We start from the raw sequence: 21,618 nt of genomic DNA on the forward strand, positions 1-21,618 counted from the left end.
AAGTACAATTTTGTGTTTATTTCTGCTGCGCAGCACAGTGACTCAGTTACACACATATATACATTTAAAAAAAATACTCTTTTTCCATATGGTTTATCCCAGGATATTGAATATAGTTCCCTGTGCTACATACAGAGATTGTTTATAATAAAACTATCATTTTTTATCACTGTCATATACTTGATGAATTTTTAATGCTGTTCTCAGGAATGAGCAAATTGAGATATATGTTGTCATCTCAGAAAGTATGAAAAATTACCAGGTTTTTCTCTGAAAGGGAGCAGTGTTTTCATCAGTTGTCATCTTATGGTGTGGCTTTTTTGGAGTTAAATTTGGAAGTTATTTTAAGAGTTTAGTATGCAGAGATGTTGGTGTCTCCTTGGGGTTTGTATTTGTTTTCTCACTCTGTTATGGGTAGAAAGAAACTACAGCTGTTGGAGAATGTAGTCTTTGGTGTCAGACCTGTATTTGAACTTGGGCTTTGCCACTTACCAGCTTTTTCATGTGGGATAAATTACTTAACCTCAGTTAAGTTACTTGGGTGACAGTTAATATATCTACAAAATGAGGATATTTGTTTCTACTTATAAGAGCTTCCCTGGTGGCTCAGATGGTAAAGCGTCTGCCTGCAATGCGGGAGACCTGGGTTCGATCCCTGGGTTGGGAAGATCTCCTGGAGAAGGAAACGGCAACCCACTCCAGTACTCTTGCCTGGAGAATCCCACAGATGGAGGAGCCTGGTAGGCTACAGTCCATGGAGTCGCAAAAGAGTTGGACACGACTGAGCGACTTTACTTCTATAGGGTTTTAATGAATAAATGAATTAAAAAGAAGTGCTTAGCACAGTACCTGCCCATGAAACAGGTATAAAGGTTAAAAATTCTTCCTGCCTGTCCATGTTGAAGACTCCCAAGTCTCTGTCACTCAGCTGGTGTTCTCTCCACCGTGTATTTCTAGCTGCACATGGGACTTCACGTTGGCAGCCTAGGCTGAACCTTCATGCCTTCACTGTCTCAGTCCCTGCTGGATTCCTGATCTAGGTGAAGCTACCGCATTCTGCCCAGTGCCCAGACTACCTTAGACTCCTTCCCCTACTTCCCGAACTGCTTCTAATCAATCCCCAAGCTGTCTCTTCTTTATCCCTAATGTCTCTTCATCTCATTGTCTTCACTGTCTCCTGCCTTCATTCGGGCTTCCTTCTCTTAAGGATAAAGCTTAGTAGTTTCTCACAGACATATGTCCTTGGTGGACTGCTTGTATAGATACTAGATTTTTCAGGATATTTGACTATAAAATGTCAAAGAGCTACTAAGAGCTACAAGTTATTTGATTGATTTTTCCATGTGGTTTTACTACTTCCTCTTATTCATTTATGCTTTTATTTACATCCTGTGTATCTAAGCAAAGTGAGCAGGTCATGTCTTAAAGACTTATCTTGGAGAACTCCCCAGGGTGAGGAGGAAGCTGGAGTGAAGAAGATAGCAGGGGCACCCACAGATAAGGCAACCGATGCGGTCCTGAAATTAAGACAGTTACTGGCAGCTTTGGAGTGGAGGCTAGAAATCTGCTTTGAGGCTCTTACCCTTTAGTGTTTGGGAGTTAAAAAAAGGTACTGAATTATTGGAAACTGCTGAAATAGCTCCCTTAAAGGAAATGTCCAGGATAGACGAGACTGTTATTATGTTAAGCAGAGATATCTAAGGAGAGCTGGGAGTGAGTTGAATGCAGTGTGTTCCAGGAAGATCAAGCCATGGAAGATCAAGCTGGTAGCAAAATTGCTAAGTAAAAACTCAGTGTGAAGTGCGAAGCACAGGTGTGGGTTGCCTAGCTTGTGCTGAAATTTAAAGTCAGGGTCCTTTCTCTTGTGGATTAACTTTTGAAAAAGATGTAATAACAGCTGAGAAAGCAACTGAAAATGTCCAATTTCACTTGGATTATTTAGATTGTAATTTGTTTGGAAAAAACTTGCCTTTATTGATTTGGGTAATTTTGTCAGCTTTTAATGTTGATTCCTATTAGAAATCTGGCACATGTCAGGAATGTTAAAATGTCTCGAATGCCTAGAAGCCAAAGCATACAGTAGTTTCAGCTGTCACAGGCCCTAGATCAAGAAAATAAAGGTATTTTTGTATGTTCTAAGTTCTTCACGTGATATGGAGAGTTTATGAAAAGGGTTGTTCGTGTCTTGAATTTATAAAGTGGAGTTCTGTTTCTAGATGAAGCTTTTTATGGGCAGGATTACCTTCAGGAAATGTGGATGTGTATTGCTCCATGATTAGCTTTTAATTGTGGTATTCTTGTTGGAAGAGGAGAACGTGACCTTCAGTTGACTTTTCCCTTGTTGTACACATTTCTTTATATTATATTCACAATACTTTAAAGTACTTCCATATTTCTTCAAAATTTAGATAACTGTATATAGCATATGAGAGGGTTTTAATTTTTTTTTTCCTATTTATAATTAAATCAGTGCTTCTCAGGGGAAGAAAATTATATACTTCAAGTTAAAGCTAACGTCAGGTAGGTGTATATATGTTATTAGTGAATGGCAGAGTTAAAATATTTGAATATCTTATCACCAGTATCACATATGTTAATGTTTAAAATTTGGTAGGTTTTTTGATCGGATTATACACATCATATTGAAACAATATAATGAGACTTGAAAGAATCAGAATAAGTTTGCAAAATCTGGTTTAATTCATATCTGGGGAGGGTAGGGAGCATGTGGTGAAAATACATATGCACAGGAACCTAATCAATGCTAGACAAATAATGTATTAGTTTACAATAGGATGACCAGAAATTCGAAGGCTCTGATTGAGTCCGTCAGCGGTAACACAGTTTTACATTTGGCTCAAGTGGCTGTTGAATAATATCAAGTGGTGCCAAGTTCCTCCAGAGCACCTCATGACCACCCCCGCAACCTTGGAAGGCGTTTCACCACAGTCTCAGAAGAAATCCCAGTGGTGCCTTTCTTGTGCTGCCCTGGTACAAATGCAGGCCTGGGATTTCCAGGGGCCATATGTTATTGCACAGAGAGGTCTGTTCTAAGCAGACCCTTATGGCTAAGAAGGTGTGAGATTAGCCCTTAAATAGTGGTCTAGCATTAACATGGTCTATCAAAGCAGGTTAAGAAATAGCTCCTTAGTGATTATGTACCAGCTACTAGTTATCACACTAACAGAAAAGGCAACATGGCAGCTTCACATTTCACATGAAAGACTAGCATTAACTGGGCCTGGCTTGCTGGCTTACCTTTTCATATAAATCTAGTGATTGTTTTAATTTAGACCCAGGGAAAGATGATTTCATACCAGTCTTTTCTTCACATAGGTCTGTGTAGCATTAGAATTGTTCTGGGTTAATGACTAGGCCATGAAGGCAAAATGCTTTAACTGTCCTTTGCCAAAACAGAAACAGTCTCTGTTCTGACTCCTGTCCAGTTCCCCAAAAAACAGAACATACATACACTTTTGTTATTGCACATCTCTCACACAGACTCGTGTATGTATAATATATATATATATTTTAAATATGCTACACACATTAAAAAAAAAGGACTATGGCACTTTACAGAATACATGTTTAACAAAGATCATCACACCACAGATGTTTGATAAGTATACAAAAACCTTTACACAATTCATGTAAATTGTTGAATTAGCACACAGGTTTAAAGAATCCACAGAATCCAAAGCAAACATTTCTGCCTTCTTGGAGTTCATTGAGAAACCTAGCCCCATCACAAAACTTGAAGCACAAATGCAGGCAAAAAATAAATAAGACTTTTTCTGGTAGTAGTGATGGTCCAGGTATATTATATTTTTAGACTGAGGCAATTATGTGATTGATAGACATTTATTAGAAAAATAGATGTAGGTCAATGATTGTCTAATTGTTTTCAGTTTGTTTCTTTCTAACACATTCCTCCCATTCAGTGGTTTCTAAACAGCCATGCAGTTTTCATCTAGGCTAGCAAGATATTGATATTCCATTTATCCCAACTGAAGCCTGGCTAAATGGACTTGCAGGTTCAAAAGGTCCACGTTTACTTTTACTCTTTCTCTGCTAGAGAGATTTCATCTGTGCTCTGCCTGACAAATCAGTGTTTTAAGTAGTTTTTAGTGGTTTGGGGTTTTGTGTTGTATGCATGTACTTTTTTTGGTCTTCTGTGACATTCAGACCAATGAAGTAAACACTGTCAACTGACTTTCTTCTCACCAAGAGAGGGCACATTTTCACTTCTGACTTGTCATTAGAGTGATCTAGGGATATGCTTCCACACCACCTTAGTGGAAAAGCAGTCGGGCAGTAGAGATGATGGACATGATCAGAGGATCCTCTAGGCTTATGATTTGTCTGGGAGGAGACATTATAAATCAGCATTATAATATAGATTGTCTATGTTGTGTAGAAGGAAAAGTGAATCTTGTGATAAATTTAAGGAAAAAAATGTGTATTTTTAGTCCAGATTATTTGGCCAGTGGAATTGACTTTTTTTTTTTTTTTAACCAATGAAAATAATTTCCTAGTGTTAAAAAGGAATAAGTATTATGGCATCAGGACTTTGTGCGTCCCTATCCGGCAGGGACAGGAGCCCTGTTCGGTGGCCACCATCACCTCCTTCTGTGTGATGTCAGACACAGGTCTTGTTTCCCCAGTCTGGATGGCAGGGTGCCATGAGCACACATATTTACCCCTTTGCTTTTCCAGAAAGAGTCACAGATGTACATTTTGCTTATTCTCAGTTTTGGTCTAAGAATGGTGAACTCATTAAAAGCTGGTTCCCCACCCATACCTCTCCTGCCCTTTAGGTCATAATCTGTGAGATAAAATGGTTTCTGGCACAGGCCGACGGCCAGACTGGAATAAAACTTTAGTTCTCTATCCCGTCTGTGTATTAATATAAAGCAATTACTCGTTCTGCAGCAAGGCATGGTTTTCAGACTCACACAGCTTTAAGATGATTCACTCAGGGCAGGGTTGTAAGATCTGAATCAGGATTCTTCTATGCCTGGTGGCACTTAGCACACAATACCTTGCCCAAACAAGGTTCATTAGTTATTTGTTAAATTTTCAAAACAAAGCAAGCCCTCAAATAAGCAGATTCATAAGCCTAAAGAGACCCATACTTTTAATCCTTCCAGAAATTTGGTGGATCCATCCCATTTGCTTAAGTTTGTAAGGAAGTGTTTCTGTAGCATCCTGCAACTCTGAAGTTCAGGGTAATACCAGACTAGGTTCCTTTGGCCCCTTTGATCATTCCAGAGTAAGGCTGAAGTGATGGCTAGTCCCGTTTTCCTGGGCCAGTTACACTGGTGACTTACAGAGACTAGATCAAAAGCCCCTGGGTCCTTTTAATAGTGGTGTTTCATTCTTTCTGTAAACAGTTGTAGGCAGGTGCTAGGAGCTTGGTTGAGCTCTCATTCTTGCATGAACCTTCTACTCTGTGCTTTCCTGAGAACGAAGCCTTTGCTGTAAACTCACCGGTCAGAGCAATTTAATGTTATCTGAGTCTGCGTCCAGGACCAACGCCAGTAACTAGAGAAATGCAACTCCTGTGAGCAGCTCCTTGTCACCTGCTGCTGCTGGGGCGGAACGCAGCTGAGCGCTGCCTGGTTACCGCACAGAGCGGAAAGGTCTCCCCACAAGGGCTGCGAGTCGGGCACACTCTCTGAGTGAGCCACAGCATCCTGGAGGCCTGGGACTCTGGGAGGAGGAAACAGTGAGATTTCCCCTGGCAGTCAAAGCGCAGTCCTAGCCTTCGGGGAACACCACGGGATTTCTGGTTGCAGAGGAGACTGGGCCAGTACCGGTGCTATGCCTGGGAAGTGGAGTGACTCTGTCTCGACTAATAGGATTCTGGCTGTGCTTTTATTCTCATGGTGGGACAGGTCCTCATCCTTTCTCTCCTCAAATTTCTAGACTCTCAGAGTGACAGTTCAGTGGACCCACCTGACTCTGGAGTTCAGCCTAGAGTAAGCCCCACAGTAGAATTCCACACTGTCCCTGCTGACTGCTCAGGTCAGCTAAGCAGGAGGCAGTGTCTTGGTGTGTGCCGTGTAACGCACGTCATGTCCTCGGTAGATGTACGGTCTTCACCGTGGACCCCAGAGGAGACAGTGTGAAAGAACGAGGGGGAAACAAAGGACCGCCCCCTCAACCTCACTCTGAGGGAGATGCCCGCAGGCACGCAGCCTGTGCAGAAACACATGAAAAAAACCGCCCGCAGATCCGGCCTGTGGTCTTTTTTGTTACCAGAGAACCTGTTGCTTTCATGGTTCAGGTCAGCATCCTTCATTGAGCCTTGGGGGGAGATGGGGTCCGACAGAACGAAACTCCATGTCAGGGCTTGTGTGTGGTTTTCTCGTTCCGTCTCCTAGGATTTGCACCGTGGCCCTTACGTGCAGTGCTCGGCGTGGCTGGATGCGGCCTGCCGGCGGTCCTGGGAGGCTGTGGAATGTGGTTTCGGTAGGTAAAGGCTAGTTTTTCACTTGACCCAAATGACGGAACCAGAAGTGAAGTGTTTCACAAGATTACGGCGATGCAAGAAAATGGCGTTGATGTCTCTTCCAAACTAAAGGAGGCAGATGAGGTTTTTCCCCTCTTCGATTTCTTCCTGTACTTTGTCACTGGAAGTGGCGATCTCCGCTTGGGCAGAGAAGACAGCACAGATGAAGGTGAGCACCGTGCCCCCGATGGCGGTATAGAAGGCCCAGCCCAGCGAGCAGTCTCCGGGTTTGTAGGCCGACGCGTAGTGTCCGCAGTAGCCTATGGCCTTTTGACAGCCCCAGCCAGCGGGGTAGAGTATCAAGCCCAGGATGAGGAAGAGGCCTGCAGGGCAGAAGAGATAACAGATGAAAACCCCGTGGCGAGTGAGTGACGGTACTATCTGTGTGATTGTTATTTGATGTGCCTGCTCTGGGCTGTGGGGTCTGGGCTGTAGTAGCGGAACGATACTGAGTCTGCTTCCAGGACCCGACTCAGTGAGTGTCAGTACTGTTCTGTGCACCTAACCTGGCCTGATCAAGACAGTCACTTTATTAGGAATACTTTTAGCCTTGGGGCTTCCCTTATGGAAGCTGGTAAAGAATTTACCTGCAAGGCGGGAGACCTGGGTTCGATCCCTGGGTTGGGAAGATCCCCTGGAGAAGGGAACGGCTACCCACTCCAGTATTCTGGCCTGGAAAATTCCATGGACTGTGTAGTCCATGGAGTCACAAAGAGAGTCGGACACGACTGAGTGACTTTCACTTTAGCCTCGTATGCACATGTCAGAATGTGAACCCACTAGTAATTTCTCTTCTAGGAAAGCAGGTGATTCTGTTGCTACTTCCTCACATAGGGCTCGTCTTGCAGTAAGGCAGAGGTTGGCAAACTAAGGTCAAGCAGGGCCTTGATTTTATAAGTAAAGTTTTACTGGCACACAGCTGTGCCTCTTCATTTATGGACTGCAGGAACAGCACAGTGAGGGAGGTGGTACAGGCCCTGCGGCCTGCAAAAATCTAAAATATTTACTATCTAGCTTTTGGCAGAAAAAGTTTGCCAACCCCTGCTCTAAGAGAATTCACAGAGAACAAGAATTAAATGCAAGAGACCAGATCTTAACTTGGGTGTCATGCTTTAAAGATAAGCCCATGAGGGGTCAGTTTGCTGGCATTCACCAGCAACCAACCTTATACCTAGGACAGTGATTTCTGTATTTACATAGACATTCTGAAACCACATGCAAACTTCATGAGAATTTTTTGTCTGATTGCTTTTAAGTAAGTGCAGCTTTGAGTAGACACTAAGAAGCTCTGTTTCCATTCTGCTGATCCCACCACACTGACACACTAAAGGTCCAGTATTTTTCTATTCCTGCAGCTTTACTGCTCACTGTGTAATCAAGAGTTACCTTCTCTGCCAGCCCGGGGTGGCAGGGCACCTTGCTTGCTTCCCTCTCACACAGCAGAAGCTGCTTATTAGGAAGTCCAGATCCCAAGATGACAAAGAGAACTGAGGGACCCCAAATCTTACCCAACAAAACTTTCTTGGTAGAAAGGATGCTGCAAGAAGATGATGGCTTTATTCTGCTGGGTCGGCCAAAAAGCTCATTCGTGTTTTTCCATCTGATGGTATGAAAACCCAAACGAACTTTTTGGCCAATGCTACATGCAGCAAGAAAAGACAGTTTTCTTTGAAAAATGATACCTATATAACCAAGATTATTAATTCATAGACAACAAGCCCTGTGTTTTAGATCCACTGGAATAGCAGTTCTATCCTCCTAATTTAAGCTTAACTTTTAATTCTCTTTTCCTACCTTTACTGACCTGGAGAAAGAAATGGCAACCCATTCCAGTATTCTTGCCTGCAGAATCCCATAGACAGAGGAACCTGGTGGGCTACAGTCCATGGCGGTCGCAAAAGAGTCAGACGTGACTGAGCAACTAACTTAATAATCAGGGGAAAGGCCAGGCTACAAAATAGTACCCTTGAAAGAATAAACGACTCTCCACCTGAACAGATGTAACTCAGCTGGGGGAATCTAGGATGACTGAGCTAATTCTTTTGTATCTTTAAGGCCTATGATAAATCCTGATTAATCCCTACCTTGTTCCCTAGGAAACCTCACCCCAGGCACAGGGAACCTGGGAAGTCTCTTCCCTCAGGTTCTGAGTTACTGCCTTGGAAACAGGAGTCCCCCTCACTGGGACCTGTAATCAGGATGCAGCCTTGGGGCAAGGGAGCATTACCTGCCCTTTCTTTTAAAAGGCCAGAGTGTGTGTATTTGAATTGTGGCTCCAACTATTAATTGCACACATCGTTTGTATTGTGTGGCTTAAGTCCAGTTAGTAAATGAATGCATGTTAACATGAAGAGACTGGGGCGAGAAGGATTTGCTGTCACCCAGCAGCTCTGCTACCCTGTGCTGGGCTCTGGTTTGTTGTTCAGTTGCTCAATTGTGTCTGACTCTGTAGGATGCACAAAGTCATGTGGCTATCACAGATCCTTCTGGGAAGTTAATTCTTATTCTGAAAGAGATGGGACTACCAGACCACCTGACCTGCCTCTTGAGAAACCTGTATGCAGGTCAGGAAGCAACAGTTAGAACTGGACATGGAACAACAGACTGGTTCCAAATAGGAAAAGGAGTACGGCAAGGCTGTATATTGTCACCCTGCTTATTTAACTTATATGCAGAGTACATCATGAGGAACACTGGGCTGGAAGAAGCACAAGCTGGAATCAAGATTGCCGGGAGAAATATCAATAACCTCAGATATGCAGATGACACCACCCTTATGGCAGAAAGTGAAGAGGAACTAAAGAGCCCCTTGATGAAAGTCAAAGAGGAGAGTGAAAAGGTTGGCTTGAAGCTCAGCATTCAGAAAATGAAGATCATGGCATCTGGTCCCATCACTTCATGGGAAATAGATGGGGAAAAAGTGGAAACAGTGTCAGACTTTATTTTTGGGGGCTCCAAAATCACTGTGGATGCTGATTGCAGCCATGAAATTAAAAGACGCTTACTCCTTGGAAGGAAAGTTATGACCAACCTAGATAGTATATTAAAAAGCAGAGACATTACTTTGCCAACAAAGGACCGTCTAGTCAAGGCTATGGTTTTTCCAGTGGTCATGTATGGATGTGAGAGTTGGACTGTGAAGAAAGCTGATCACCGAGGAATTGATGCTTTTGAACTGTGGTGCTGGAGAAGACTCTTGAGAGTCCCTTGGACTGCAAGGAGATCCAACCAGTCCATCCTAAAGGAGATCAATCCTGGGTGTTCATTGGAAGGACTGATGCTGAAGCTGAAACTCCAATACTTTGGCCACCTCATGCCGATGAGTTGACTCACTGGAAAAGACTCTGATGCTGGGAGGGATTGGGGGTGGGAGGAGATGGGGACGACAGAGAATGAGATGGCTGGATGGCATCACCGAGTCGATGGACATGAGTTTGAGTGAACTCCGGGAGTTGGTGATGGCCACTTCATGCGACGAGTTGACTCACTGGAAAAGACTCTGATGCTGGGAGGGATTGGCGGCAGGAGGAGAAGGGGACGACAGAGAATGAGATGGCTGGATAGCATCACCGACTTGATGGACATGAGTTTGAGTGAACTCCGGGAGTTGGTGGTGGACAGGGAGGCCTGGCGTGCTGTGATTCATGGGGTCGCAAAGAGTCGGACACGACTGAGCGACTGAACTGAACTGATTCTAATATCACCAGAGCCCCTTTTTTTCAGCACAGTCAGGAACATTTACCCCTGTACTTCTCCTGAGCTGTTCCCTTACTGGTAGCTCAGGTGAGGTTCCTCAAGTGCTTCAGGCCTACTTAAAATCCTGTGGTTACTTTTGGCTAATTGATCTGTGAACAGCAGGGAGACTATCATAAAAGGGTGCCATGCTCAAGAGTCTTGGAAAGCCCCAGCTTCATTATAAGCCCACAGGGCCGTCCCCACAGGCGGGTGACAGGAAGTGGCTCTGGTATATCTGTGAGCCCCCGGTGCACATGACGTGTGTCCCCACCTGGGCAGCCTGGCTGCGAGGATTCTGCTCCATGCACACGACAGAGCCAAACCGAGCATGATCAGTGCTGTGAACACACATGAGTGTCTGAGTGCGGGAGAAAACCGCCGGCCTTCAGGTGAGCGAGAAGAGACGTTTGTCATCCCTCTAGGTATTTCGAAAAGACTCCTCTACCAAAGAAATTCCAGAAAGCTTCATGATGCAGGTAGCCACAAAGGGTCCTCACTTTCCACAGTCCTGACTCCCAACTACTCCTGGGGCTAACAAGTGTCCCCTAGTCACAACCATCACCCCAGAAGGTTCTTTTTGCCTCTGAGTGAAGTTCTCGAGAAGCCCATAAAGGCGCCCCAGCTCTGAGTAAGCCCCGCAGCTCTGCGGTCCTCTGTGTTTGCTCTCCGTTGCACACCTCTCTCGCCCCTGCTGTCTGCTCCAGCCTCTGCTCTCGTCATGCTCCTCTCAGATGACGCCTCCTTGTCTTCAGGTCCCAGCTACTTACAGTTTCAACCGCCCCCCTTCCCCTGACTTCTATCCCCGTTCCCTGCTTTGGTATTTTTCCATTTTTTTTTTAACCTACGAAAATGGTTGTTTCATGTGGCTCAACCTGATATTTCACTTATTTTAACTGTTAATCCATCTCCATTCTAAGCTCCACAAGGGCAGGGATTTTTGTACATCTGATTTACTACTAGAAAGCCAGTGTTCAGAACAGTGCCTGGCACAGAGTAGACTCTTAATGAAACGTTACTAATGTCAGGGCAGCTTGTTCTGCAGTGGAGTTTTTCTGAACCACAGTGCCCTGGAGGAGAAAGAGTAATGTAACTCTGGCAGATGCCAGTCAACAAGAATGAGCCACCCCGCAGGAGAAGAGACGCAGACTCTTGGTTGGTCGGCGTCCCCGTCACACCGCCTGTCCGAGGCCTGTGAGCCCCCGGGGCTAGTAGACATGCGCCTCAGAGTCCAGATAGGCTTGATGACACCAGCTACAGAGACAGAATGGTCCCATCAGACCACAGGCGAGACATCCACCAAATGTGTGGCAGATGTGGCGTGGCTCCCCTCATCCTCGGTTTGGAGTGCCCCAGGGGCCACCAGCGAGGCGTGCTAGGACTGAGTTTCACAGAAGAGCCACGCCAGAAACTGGTCTCTGTCCCTTGGAAGTAGTAAAAAAACAGCAGCTCCTGCAGTGAGGCCAGCCCGTCTCTGGGGCCTTTCCATCTCCTTGCTTTTCACTACATCACACCTTTAGATGTGTGTGTGGGTTTGGTGGGTGACAGAGAAAATGGGACTATGCCAATGGGCATCTGCCTTTCTTCTGACTGACCTCTCTTCCTGGGGCCTGGCTGAGCTGCAGCAGGCCCAGCTGGGAGGGGGAGGAAAGGCATCGAGGATGATGCTGGAAAACTGCTCAAGACAACAGCCATGGCCACAGGAAACCTAGCAGTTCAGAGAGCTGGTAACCCCTGCAGCATGTCCACTCGATAGGATGGTACCCAAGTAGTTATGATTCTCCCCAACCTTAAGAGAGACGCTCCCCCTTGCAGCCCATCTTTCCTCTCACTAACAGCCTCTCAGTTCCTTGTACCAGGAAGATGAGAAGGTGCCAGCGTATGCTCACCCTGGGGTCACTGGGGGATGATTCAGCCTTATCTGGGGAAGAAAGACATTAACGGAAGTGATGGTTGTAAGGCCGAACCCTGGTAGTCACCTTGGCTTCTCCTTCTCCTCTTCCTTTCCCACCGGTGGGAAAAAGTCCCGCCGGACTCTGACTACTACACTTCCTCATTCCTTCCCTGCTGCTGGAAAGTCTCTGATGTAACAGCTCTTGACAGAAATCAACCCCCGCTCCGAACCTCCTGAGCGACCAACCCGGTCTCGCCACCTTGACTAACTGACCTATGAGAGACCACCATTCCAAACCTCGCCTTATTCGGGAAAAATTTCGCTGCTCCTTCCTGTGAAGCTGTGTAAGCCGCTCGCGCGCGCGGACTTCCTCAACCTCCCTTGCTTGGGTCCGGGAACCCCGCCCGGGGGCGCCTCGCCATTAAAGCCTATTAAAACTATGCCAAAGCCTTTGACTGTGTGGATCACAATAAACTGTGGAACATTCTGAAAAAGATGGGAATACCAGACCACCTGACCTGCCTCTTGAGAAACCTGTATGCAGGTCAGGAAGCAACAGTTAGAACTGGACATGGAACAACAGACTGGTTCCAAATAAGAAAAGGAGTACGTCAAGGTTGTATATTGTCACCCTGCTTATTTAACTTCTATGCAGAGTCCATCATGAGGAACACTGGGCTGGAAGAAGCACAAGCTGGAATCAAGATTGTGGGGAGAAATATCAATAACCTCAGATATGCAGATGACATCACCCTTATGGCAGAAATTGAAGAGGAACTCAAAAGCCTCTTGATGAACATGAAAGAGAAGAGTGAAAGAGTTGGCTTATAGCTCAACATTCAGAAAACTAAGATCATGGCATCTGGTCCCATCACTTCATGGGAAATAGATGGAGAAACAGTGGAAACGGTGTCAGACTTTATTTTTGGGGGCTCCAAAATCACTGCAGATGCTGACTGCAGCCAGGAAATTAAAATACACTTACTTCTTGGAAGGAAAGTTATGACCAGCCTAGATAGCATATTAAAAAGCAGAGATACTACTTTGCCAACCAAAGTCCGTCTAGTCAAGGCTATGGTTTTTCCCGTGGTCATGTATGGATGTGAGAGTTGGACTGTGAAGAAAGCTGAGCGCCGAGGAATTGATGCTTTTGAACTGTGGTGCTGGAGAAGACTCTTGAGAGTCCCTTGGACTGCAAGGAGATCCAACCAGTCCATCCTAAAGGAGATCAATCCTGGGTGTTCATTGGAAGGACTGATGCTGAAGCTGAAACTCCAATACTTTGGCCACCTCATGCCGATGAGTTGACTCACTGGAAAAGACTCTGATGCTGGGAGGGATTGGGGGCAGCAGGAGAAGGGGACGACAGAGAATGAGATGGCTGGATGGCATCACCAACTCGATGGACATGAGTTTGAGTGAACTCCGGGAGTTGGTGATGGACAGGGAGGCCTGGCGTGCTGTGATTCATGGGGTTGCAAAGAGTCGGACACAACTGAGCGACTGAACTGAAGACATCCCTCTTGTGTGCAGGCTGTTTGTTTTATAGCTTACAATGGTCAGTCACTTGGACTACCTTACAGATGATACCCCAGCCCAGGGTAGAGACAGCCCTGGCAGTTTACTGAAGCCCACCATAAGATGCTGGCTGTCATGGGTACCAGCAGTCACAGTGAATATCCACCATGTCCCTGTGCCATTTTAGTAATAGTTTCCCTGACCTGGAAGGTGCTTTCAGACTCAACCTGGATACCCAGTAGTTCTAGCCTGCTACAGAGAAATTTTTAGTCTGCGGGCAACATACACACATGGCTCTGGTTTAACTCAAATAATTAGACTTCATTTGCTCTCAAAGGGAGAGGATAGGAGCTGGGTCTCCTGGCTGAGTTTACAGTGCCTAAAACAAAGAAGGTGCTAAAAAAGAAAATGAATGAAATATGCTGGGAAAAGTAAAGCCATAGTCTTACTGATCAACAGTCAGCACTGACTATGATTAGACGAGCCACAAAATTATATAAGGGAATTTTCTTGCTGCTTCCCTGAAATCAAATAATATGTTATCAAATATAAGTTTTAATCAAATTCCTTAGGTGGGGGAAAAACATCCATAATCCTGCCAAGCCCCCAATTTTGGAAAGACCAGGAGCTGCTGAATATAATAAAATAATAATGTTTTACTTGGTCTGAAGATGGCCACCTCCAGCTTTAAGAGTAGGGGAAGGTGTCGGAACGGGGGAGCCAAGTCTGCGCTGCTCGCAGCCTGTGAGGGAAGCATGGGGAAGGCCGTGTGGTGACCTCCCAGTCTCCCTGCTGTGTCAGTGCCAGCCCTCCTGCGGCTCTGTCACGGGACCACCACCCCCTCTCACTGCCTGGCCAGAAGGAGGCCCTTTGCCCTGGCCCGACAAGGGAGAACTAGTACTAATGCACTTGTTATTGTACAGAACAGCAAGTGCGTCTTTGGCCATCATATTCCTGTTTCCTCCTCAGACAGGCTTCCAGACTAAATAGTGAAGACCGACTAGACCTCAGTTCGCAAAGAAAAATTTCTAAGGACAGGAAGGAAAGACGGCCATCTGTTACTGCTACCGGCAGTCTGTGGAGAAGCTCCCAGGAAAGGATGCCCACTCAGTCACCCCTAGGTTGTAACACGCTCATTCTGAAGCTCTGAAATATCCTAGTATCTCTGGAGAGCTGACAGCAGACAGGGCCTAGCAGACATAGCATCATTCAATAGATGTGGGCTCCAACTAGGTCATCCTGGGGAGTGCCCACTCCCCAAACAAGGGTTGTCACTCATGCTGACCCCTTGGGCACTCATCCACCTAGAAATACCCCCCGACCTGCATCCCGGCTCACATTACCTGGGTGACATTTGTCACCACTTCCTGCCAGAATGTTATTCTCTGTGTTCCCACTGCCCCGTGTACACCCTCTTCAGCTTCTCATTGTGTTGCTGCTGCTGCTAAGTCACTTCAGTCGTGTTCGACTCTTTGTGACCCCATAGACGGAAGCCCATCAGGCTCCCCTGTCCCTGGGATTCTCCAGGCAAGAACACTGGAGTGGGTTGCCACTTCCTTCTCCAATGTGTGAAAGTGGAAAGTGAAAAGTGAAAGCGAAGTCGCTCAGTCATGTCCGACCCTTAGCGACCCCATGGACTGCAGCCTACCAGGCTCCTCCATCCATGGGATTTTCTAGACAAGAGTACTGGAGTGGCTTGCCATTGCCTTCTCCGTCTCATTGTGTTACTTTTGTGTATTTATTCAACTCAATTTACTGAGCTGCCTAGTAAGTAGCAGGCTTTATTCTCAGCCCTGGGACAGAGCAATGCCCTAGCAGGATCTGAGCCCCTTGAGGGCAGAAAGGCTGGCTCCTTCTGGATTTTTGCCACAGTTTTATCTTTGTATTTACCATAAACCTCTGATGGGTGTGTCACAGTTAACCTTGGGTAACAGAGGTCAAGAGTTCAACTTATTTCTGGCTTTCAAACAGCCACTGACTCATTTAAGAACCTAGCAGGAAACCATCTAACTATCAAACATTCATTTCCCATTCAGCACAGCTCAAAAAAAATAAAAAAACAAACCACTCCACCTGGTGATGTTTATCCCTACCAGGTCTACCCTGTGACTCAAACTGAATGCCAGTCTGTTGAGCAAGCTTCTCTCCCTGGGCACAGTGCCAGGAGGCAGCCCCTGCCCCTTCACCTCGTGCCCAGGCGGGCATCTCTCTAACAGGAAGATGAATCAGGAGAATGACTGGCTCCCGGCGTCCCAGCCCCACCCTGGGACACAGCTCAGAGCGCATTCCAGGCTTACTGGGGGGGGACACCTTCCGTCCACAAGTCTGACAACATTGGATTAAAGGAAAACCAAGGTGGGAAGCCCTGCTGACTTTCCCTTCTCGGTATCCCGTGCCATTCTCCTCACCTTTCCAGTCTCTGAGTACCGGAGGGCCTGAGGCCCAGGCTTCTGTCCTCAAATTCTCCTTGTTGATCACACGTGACCCCACAGCTTTGGGTACTGCCTCTGGGCTGACGTCTCCTTAATTTTAGCTCCAGAGTTGCACACCTAACTGCCCACTTGGTCTCCACTTGGATGTCTAACGAGGCACTTGAAAACTGTCCAAACCTAACTCCTGATTCCTACTCCCCATTCGAAACCCGGTCTTTGCCTCCTGGGCTTCATCTCAGGAAACGGAGTCCACTTCCAGAGCTGCTCAGAATCATCTCTGATGCCTTCCCTTCTCCTCGAGTCCACGTTCCTCCACTGGGAGAGCCTGCTGGCCTGCCTTCTAGCTATTGCTTGGCCAGGAGAGCGCTGCTTCTTGACTGCCCATATGGCTAACTCCTGCATCTCCTTAAAGGTCTTGGGTTGAATCTCCTCTCACTGAATCCTGCCCTGAGACCCTGTTTAACACTGCAGTTTACCACCCCCCCCCCGCATCACCCCAGCACACCCAGCCCAGCCTCTCTTGTCCTGGCTTTTTGTTCGTTTCTTCCATAGCACCCGTCACTTTTGAACATACTATATAATTATTTGGTTTGTTGTCTCTCGCCACCAGCTTGAATGTAAAGCCCATGAGGACAGAGAACTTTGTGCAGTTTATTCTTTATGTGTCCCAATTGCCTGGAGCAATGTCTCACATGTAATAGGCATTTAGTAAATATTTGTTGGATGAATGAAAAGATAGAGTGCTGTGATGTAGATTTGTTACATTTTTAAATGAAGCCATTTTAAGTTCTTGCCAAGCTTTTAAAATGGTTGCAGGAAAAGCTTCATTCAATAACATGAATCCTCAGTTCAGTTCAGTTTAGTCGCTCAGTCGTGTCCGACTCTCCGCGACCCCATGACTCACAGCACGCCAGGCCTCCCTGTCCATCACCAACTCCCGGAGTTCACTCAAACTCATGTCCACAGAGTTGGTGATGCCATCCAGCCATCTCATGAATCCTAGGGGTTGGCAATTCTGGTTAACAGCATACCAGCCACATTTACTAATGAAACACGTGCAGGGACCAAATCATGAGACTGGCTTTTGACGTGACTGCAAGTGCTGAAAATCTTTCTGGCTACAAAAAAATAGGTCTCTATTGGGAGACGACATTAAAAAAAAAGCAGTAAGTCAATTAAGTGTGATAAGTCTCCAGTAATCTAGAGATCATTTAGCCTCAAAACTCTGAAACTGTTTCCAACTATGCTTGGCTGCAGCCACAACACCTGTAAAGATGCGCTGAGGCCGACTGTGGGCACTGCCCGGGGTGCCAGCAGGGAGCAGAGGAGCAGTGTGGGGGTAAACCTGGAGAAGTTCAGCAAGACGGCAGGCGGCAGTGGGGGACAAGAGGAGACAAGGAGGGAGGCGGGCTGCGACAGCTGCAGAGGCAGGAAGGCTCGTGCCCAGCGGCACGGGCCCGGAGAGTGGAGACCAGCGGGACGTGCTGGCACTGAAGGCAGGAAGGCAGGCCTGCTGACGGCCCAGGAAAACGCCCTCTCCGGCCCTGGGGACAGTGGCACACATCAACCTCCGACGGAGTTGCGGGGTGGGGGTAGTTGGGGGAGGGAGGAGAGATGATGCCCTGCTCCTGAGAGGAATAACCCATGTACTTACGTAACTCTAAGTCTGGGACCATCATGTGGTCCAACAGTGGACGTACAGAGTGACACACAACAGCCCTAGGCCTGCTAGTTAACAGTTAACTTTGATCTGTATGCTTACCTCTCCTTTCTGTCTGAATTTTCATTTTTTCCAGTCATCTTCCATGCTGACAGCTGGAAGTCATTTTGGCAGTCCCTAACAGCTATTTGAAAGTCACCCACTGTTGTTAGCTAGGGATCTTTTCACTTTCATAACACCCCAAGGCACACTGTCAGGTACTAAGACTGTGCTTGGAGGAAGGCACTGTGTCAGACCATCTGGTTCCCCACCTAACGAGTCTGCCATCTAGCTCTTCTCTTCCCAGAGATGATCACGTGAAACGGTCTGCTCCTCATGTGCAGGGACTCTGCAGACACCCTGTAGACAAGTCTCCACAGTCACCAAGACAAGGCTGAACTAGGTCCCTTACACTCTGTTTTAAGAGAGGCAGCTCAATTTCATGGGTAAAATGTTTAAATAAAAACAAGTAAATGGTTAACCAACTACCTGGACAACGAAAGTAAAAAGCGGGACTCTTCCTGTGACATAACGTGCGCTTGTCCCGTAAAAGAAGAGCACTGGCTCCAAGGTCTCTTGGATGCCTCCAAGGACATCCTTTTGGCTGAGATGAGCCCCCGCTGGATTATAAACCGGAGAGCAGGGAGCACTCTGTTCCCTGGCTTCTGCCTCCATGTACACTTCAAACTCACACGCAGTTCCTATGCCACAGTCCCTTTCACATACTATGTTGCTGACCAACTTCACAGGTCATTTGTGATTCCCATTTCCTTTCTAGTCTTCTCATATTTGGAAGAACCTTTTGGAAAGATCTGCTATGGTAAAAATGGTAGATTCCAAACAAAGATGACATGGAGTTTAAGCTATAAACACCCTCCCTCTATTTTCCACATTTGCAACTAATACTTTAAAGGTGGAGGTTTATACAGGTGATTAGAACCCTTTAATGATTGGAATGATAACTGTTATAGAAACTATAAAAGAAAGTGAAGTGAAAGTGAAGTCGCTCAGTCGTGTCCGACTCTTTGCGACCCCATGGCCTGTAGCCTATCAGGCTTCTCTGTCCATGGGATTTTCCAGGCAAGAGTACTAGAGTGGGTTGCTATTTTCTTCTCCAGAGGATCTTCCCGACCCAGGGATTGGACCCGGGTCTCCCGCATTGCAGGCAGATGCTTTACTGTCTGAGCCACCAGGGAAGTCCACATAGTGACTGTGGCAGCAGTTAATACTCACTGAGCACTACAAAGTGCCAGGCACCAGCTGAGCCCCTTACATATAACTCGTTTAGTCCTTGAGAGAATCTTCTAAGGTTGGTACTATTAATCTCATCATTTGACAGATGAGGAAACCAAGGCACACAGGGATTAAGTAAGGTTACACCGCTAATCGATGGTGGCACTGGGACTCAGATCCAGGCGGCAGTGCTCTATGGTCCACTCGGGAGCCGTCACCCTTGGCTGCTGCTTTACTGCGAACCCTGTCAAACCGAGGAGGGGAGGTTGCTGAATCCTCAAAGCCGGCTTGCTTACACCTGTGAGACATTCAGGAGCACGTGACAAGCAGTTATCAAGTGGAAACACCACAGGCCTGCTGTCTAGGGATGATGGGGAGGGGAAGGCTCGCCTAGTGTCAGGCAGGCTGACCTGACAACCCTACAGCAAGATGGAAACAAGATAAAGGATGTCCACCCACTCCTTGTCTTACCTTGTGATCTGAGTGTCATCAGCCTCCTTACTGCAATATAGATGCCACCTTGGAATGGCTGTCATTGGCCAAAAAAAAAAAAAAAAAACACTTCCAGAAAGAAAACCTATGAAAAGTTCGAAACAACACAATGTTCGCTATGATGCCCTCTCCTGCAGAATCTGCGTGAGCAGAAAACTGGAAATAAAGCACAAAACCCATCAGACGAGAGGGAGAAAATGTAAGCTGTATAACCTGCTTACATTCCAATCTTTGCTCTTAGAGTCTGTGTGCTTGGGAGCCATCTGAAACTGCACATCCACCTAGAATACTAATGCCATCCACAAAATGATCTACAAAATACCATACCCTATGCACCTTCCAGGAGAGACACTTACAGCTGATTAGACCAAGTCGAGCACCAAGAGCACGCTCAGACAGCCTCCAAATTGCATCCTTGCTCGTGCAGGCTGGGCCATGGTTTAACCACCTCCCATCCTCCAAATAGCCCTTCTTAATTCACGGAACAGAGCTCAGGAGCTCTGTCTTGACCCCCTAACCCTGAACCCTCGCACCACTACCTATAAGCAGCAGGTTCAGTTAATCCTGTGTTAACAAGAGACCTGCTTTGTCCCGGTGTCTGCTTTCAGGAAGTGCTGCTCTCAATCTAATGCATCATGAAATCTTGCTCATGAAATTTTGCTTACAACAACTACAGACACCAGAACGGGGGCCCCCCGGGCTCTGCCACCCAAGGAGAACTCAAGTCCTCGCCTCCCAAGCCCCAACACTAAGTTAGCAATGCTACCCTGGCCTGCATGATTTCTCCAGGTGCCCAGACACTGTCCTCCGTACTAAAATGCCCCTTAGCCATTCAGAGCCAGGGCTCTCCGAGCAGCATTCATACACCAGTGTAATACAACAAAGCGTTAGCCATCCCACGAATCAAGGGCTTCTGCCCATGAATGCCCCCTTGAGTGAATCTCTGCTTTTGAAATCACATTGCCCACTAAGGTTTTTCAATTTTTCAATGACAATTTATTCTATAAAGCCCAAACAGAACTTGGTTTTAGTGACAGCCACTCCGAAATGATTCTTACTGGTTCTTTGGATGATGACTGCATTAATTACTATTTATGCTCCAGCTGTCTAGGAGGGCAGAGTTCATGCTAGGATTGAGACTTGGCAGCATTTACCACAACCTTTACTCTTTCAAAAAAGAAACTCATAGTTTCTAGCACAGATTAGTGAACACAGAACAGACTCTGTTTTTGTCAGTGAACAATAGTTCCTGAGCATCTAGTGTGTATGCAGCAGGCCTCATTCCTTGCTCATATTCTAGAAGAGTCCTTCCTACACTTCAGACAGTAACATAAAAGCCATAAAAGTTAGCGGGAGTCAGTATTTCTTCTGTTGCTAACGGACACTAAAATACCATTATCTCCTCTTATTTCATGAAAAAGGGCATTTTAACAAAAAAGGGTAAAGGATGCAACCTAAGAATAAAGGACAGGTCTCTAAGTTGAACACATAACAGCAGTATGCAGTTTTACAACACTGTCCTTAGTCTTCTCGTTGTTGCTGATGACTAGTAGAAACTAAAAACTGCCACTTGCCATCTGCCTCTACAAGGATGAAGTCACTAGCCACTGCAGCTGCTAACCTTCAACACCCTCTGACAAGAGTTCAGGGTGGAGACTGGGAACGAAGCACTCTGTGATATTTTCAGATTTTATGGGCCCCGATTCTTGTATCTCTTCTTATCTAGAAAAGCAGTAAATTCGTTAATGGAGACATCATAACTAGCGGTAACCTTCACCAGACTAGCAGCAACCTTGTGCACAAATGTGTGCTGGCCCGCATGCCTCCCCTGCACCAAAATCACTAATGCTGGCCCTCCCCATCCTCTGAAAGGTCTGAGTTACAACGGGGACAGTTCTCTGAAAAGCCCGTTTGCTGACTGCACAAATAAAAAGGTAGAGAGGAAAGAGGCTCTGAATTCCATCTCTTTGGAATCCAGAACCTAAACCTGTTTTCACTGCATCTCATTTTAAAGTTTCAAGGGTTTATGGATAAAACTAGACTCGACCCAACTTTGACATTTTAAAACTCTGAGGGCCAGATCAGAAATGAGAGGTCAGAGGGT

The 21,618-nt window shown here is 46.3% G+C and overlaps 2 protein-coding genes across 8 annotated transcripts in view; one reads left to right on the plus strand and one right to left on the minus strand.

Moving 5' to 3' along the window:
- SCAMP1 (secretory carrier membrane protein 1) overlaps positions 1-21,618 on the plus strand; it is a 152,083-nt gene that overhangs the window by 128,317 nt on the left and 2,148 nt on the right. The gene's annotated exons all lie outside the window — the stretch shown is intronic.
- The window catches only part of LHFPL2 (LHFPL tetraspan subfamily member 2), a 187,711-nt gene continuing 168,770 nt past the window's right edge, over positions 2,678-21,618 (minus strand). For all 5 annotated transcript variants that reach the window (XM_055436512.2, XM_055436510.2, XM_088839892.1 and 2 more), the window contains one exon: positions 2,678-6,837. In XM_055436512.2, the coding sequence (XP_055292487.1) occupies positions 6,581-6,837 (257 nt within the window). In that variant the 3' untranslated portion in view covers positions 2,678-6,580. The remainder of the gene's footprint in view (positions 6,838-21,618) is intronic.

Source organism: Moschus berezovskii, chromosome 9 (genome assembly GCF_049115385.1).
Source record: "Moschus berezovskii isolate FMDL1 chromosome 9, NW_MosBer_1.0, whole genome shotgun sequence".
Lineage (NCBI taxonomy): Eukaryota > Metazoa > Chordata > Mammalia > Artiodactyla > Moschidae > Moschus > Moschus berezovskii.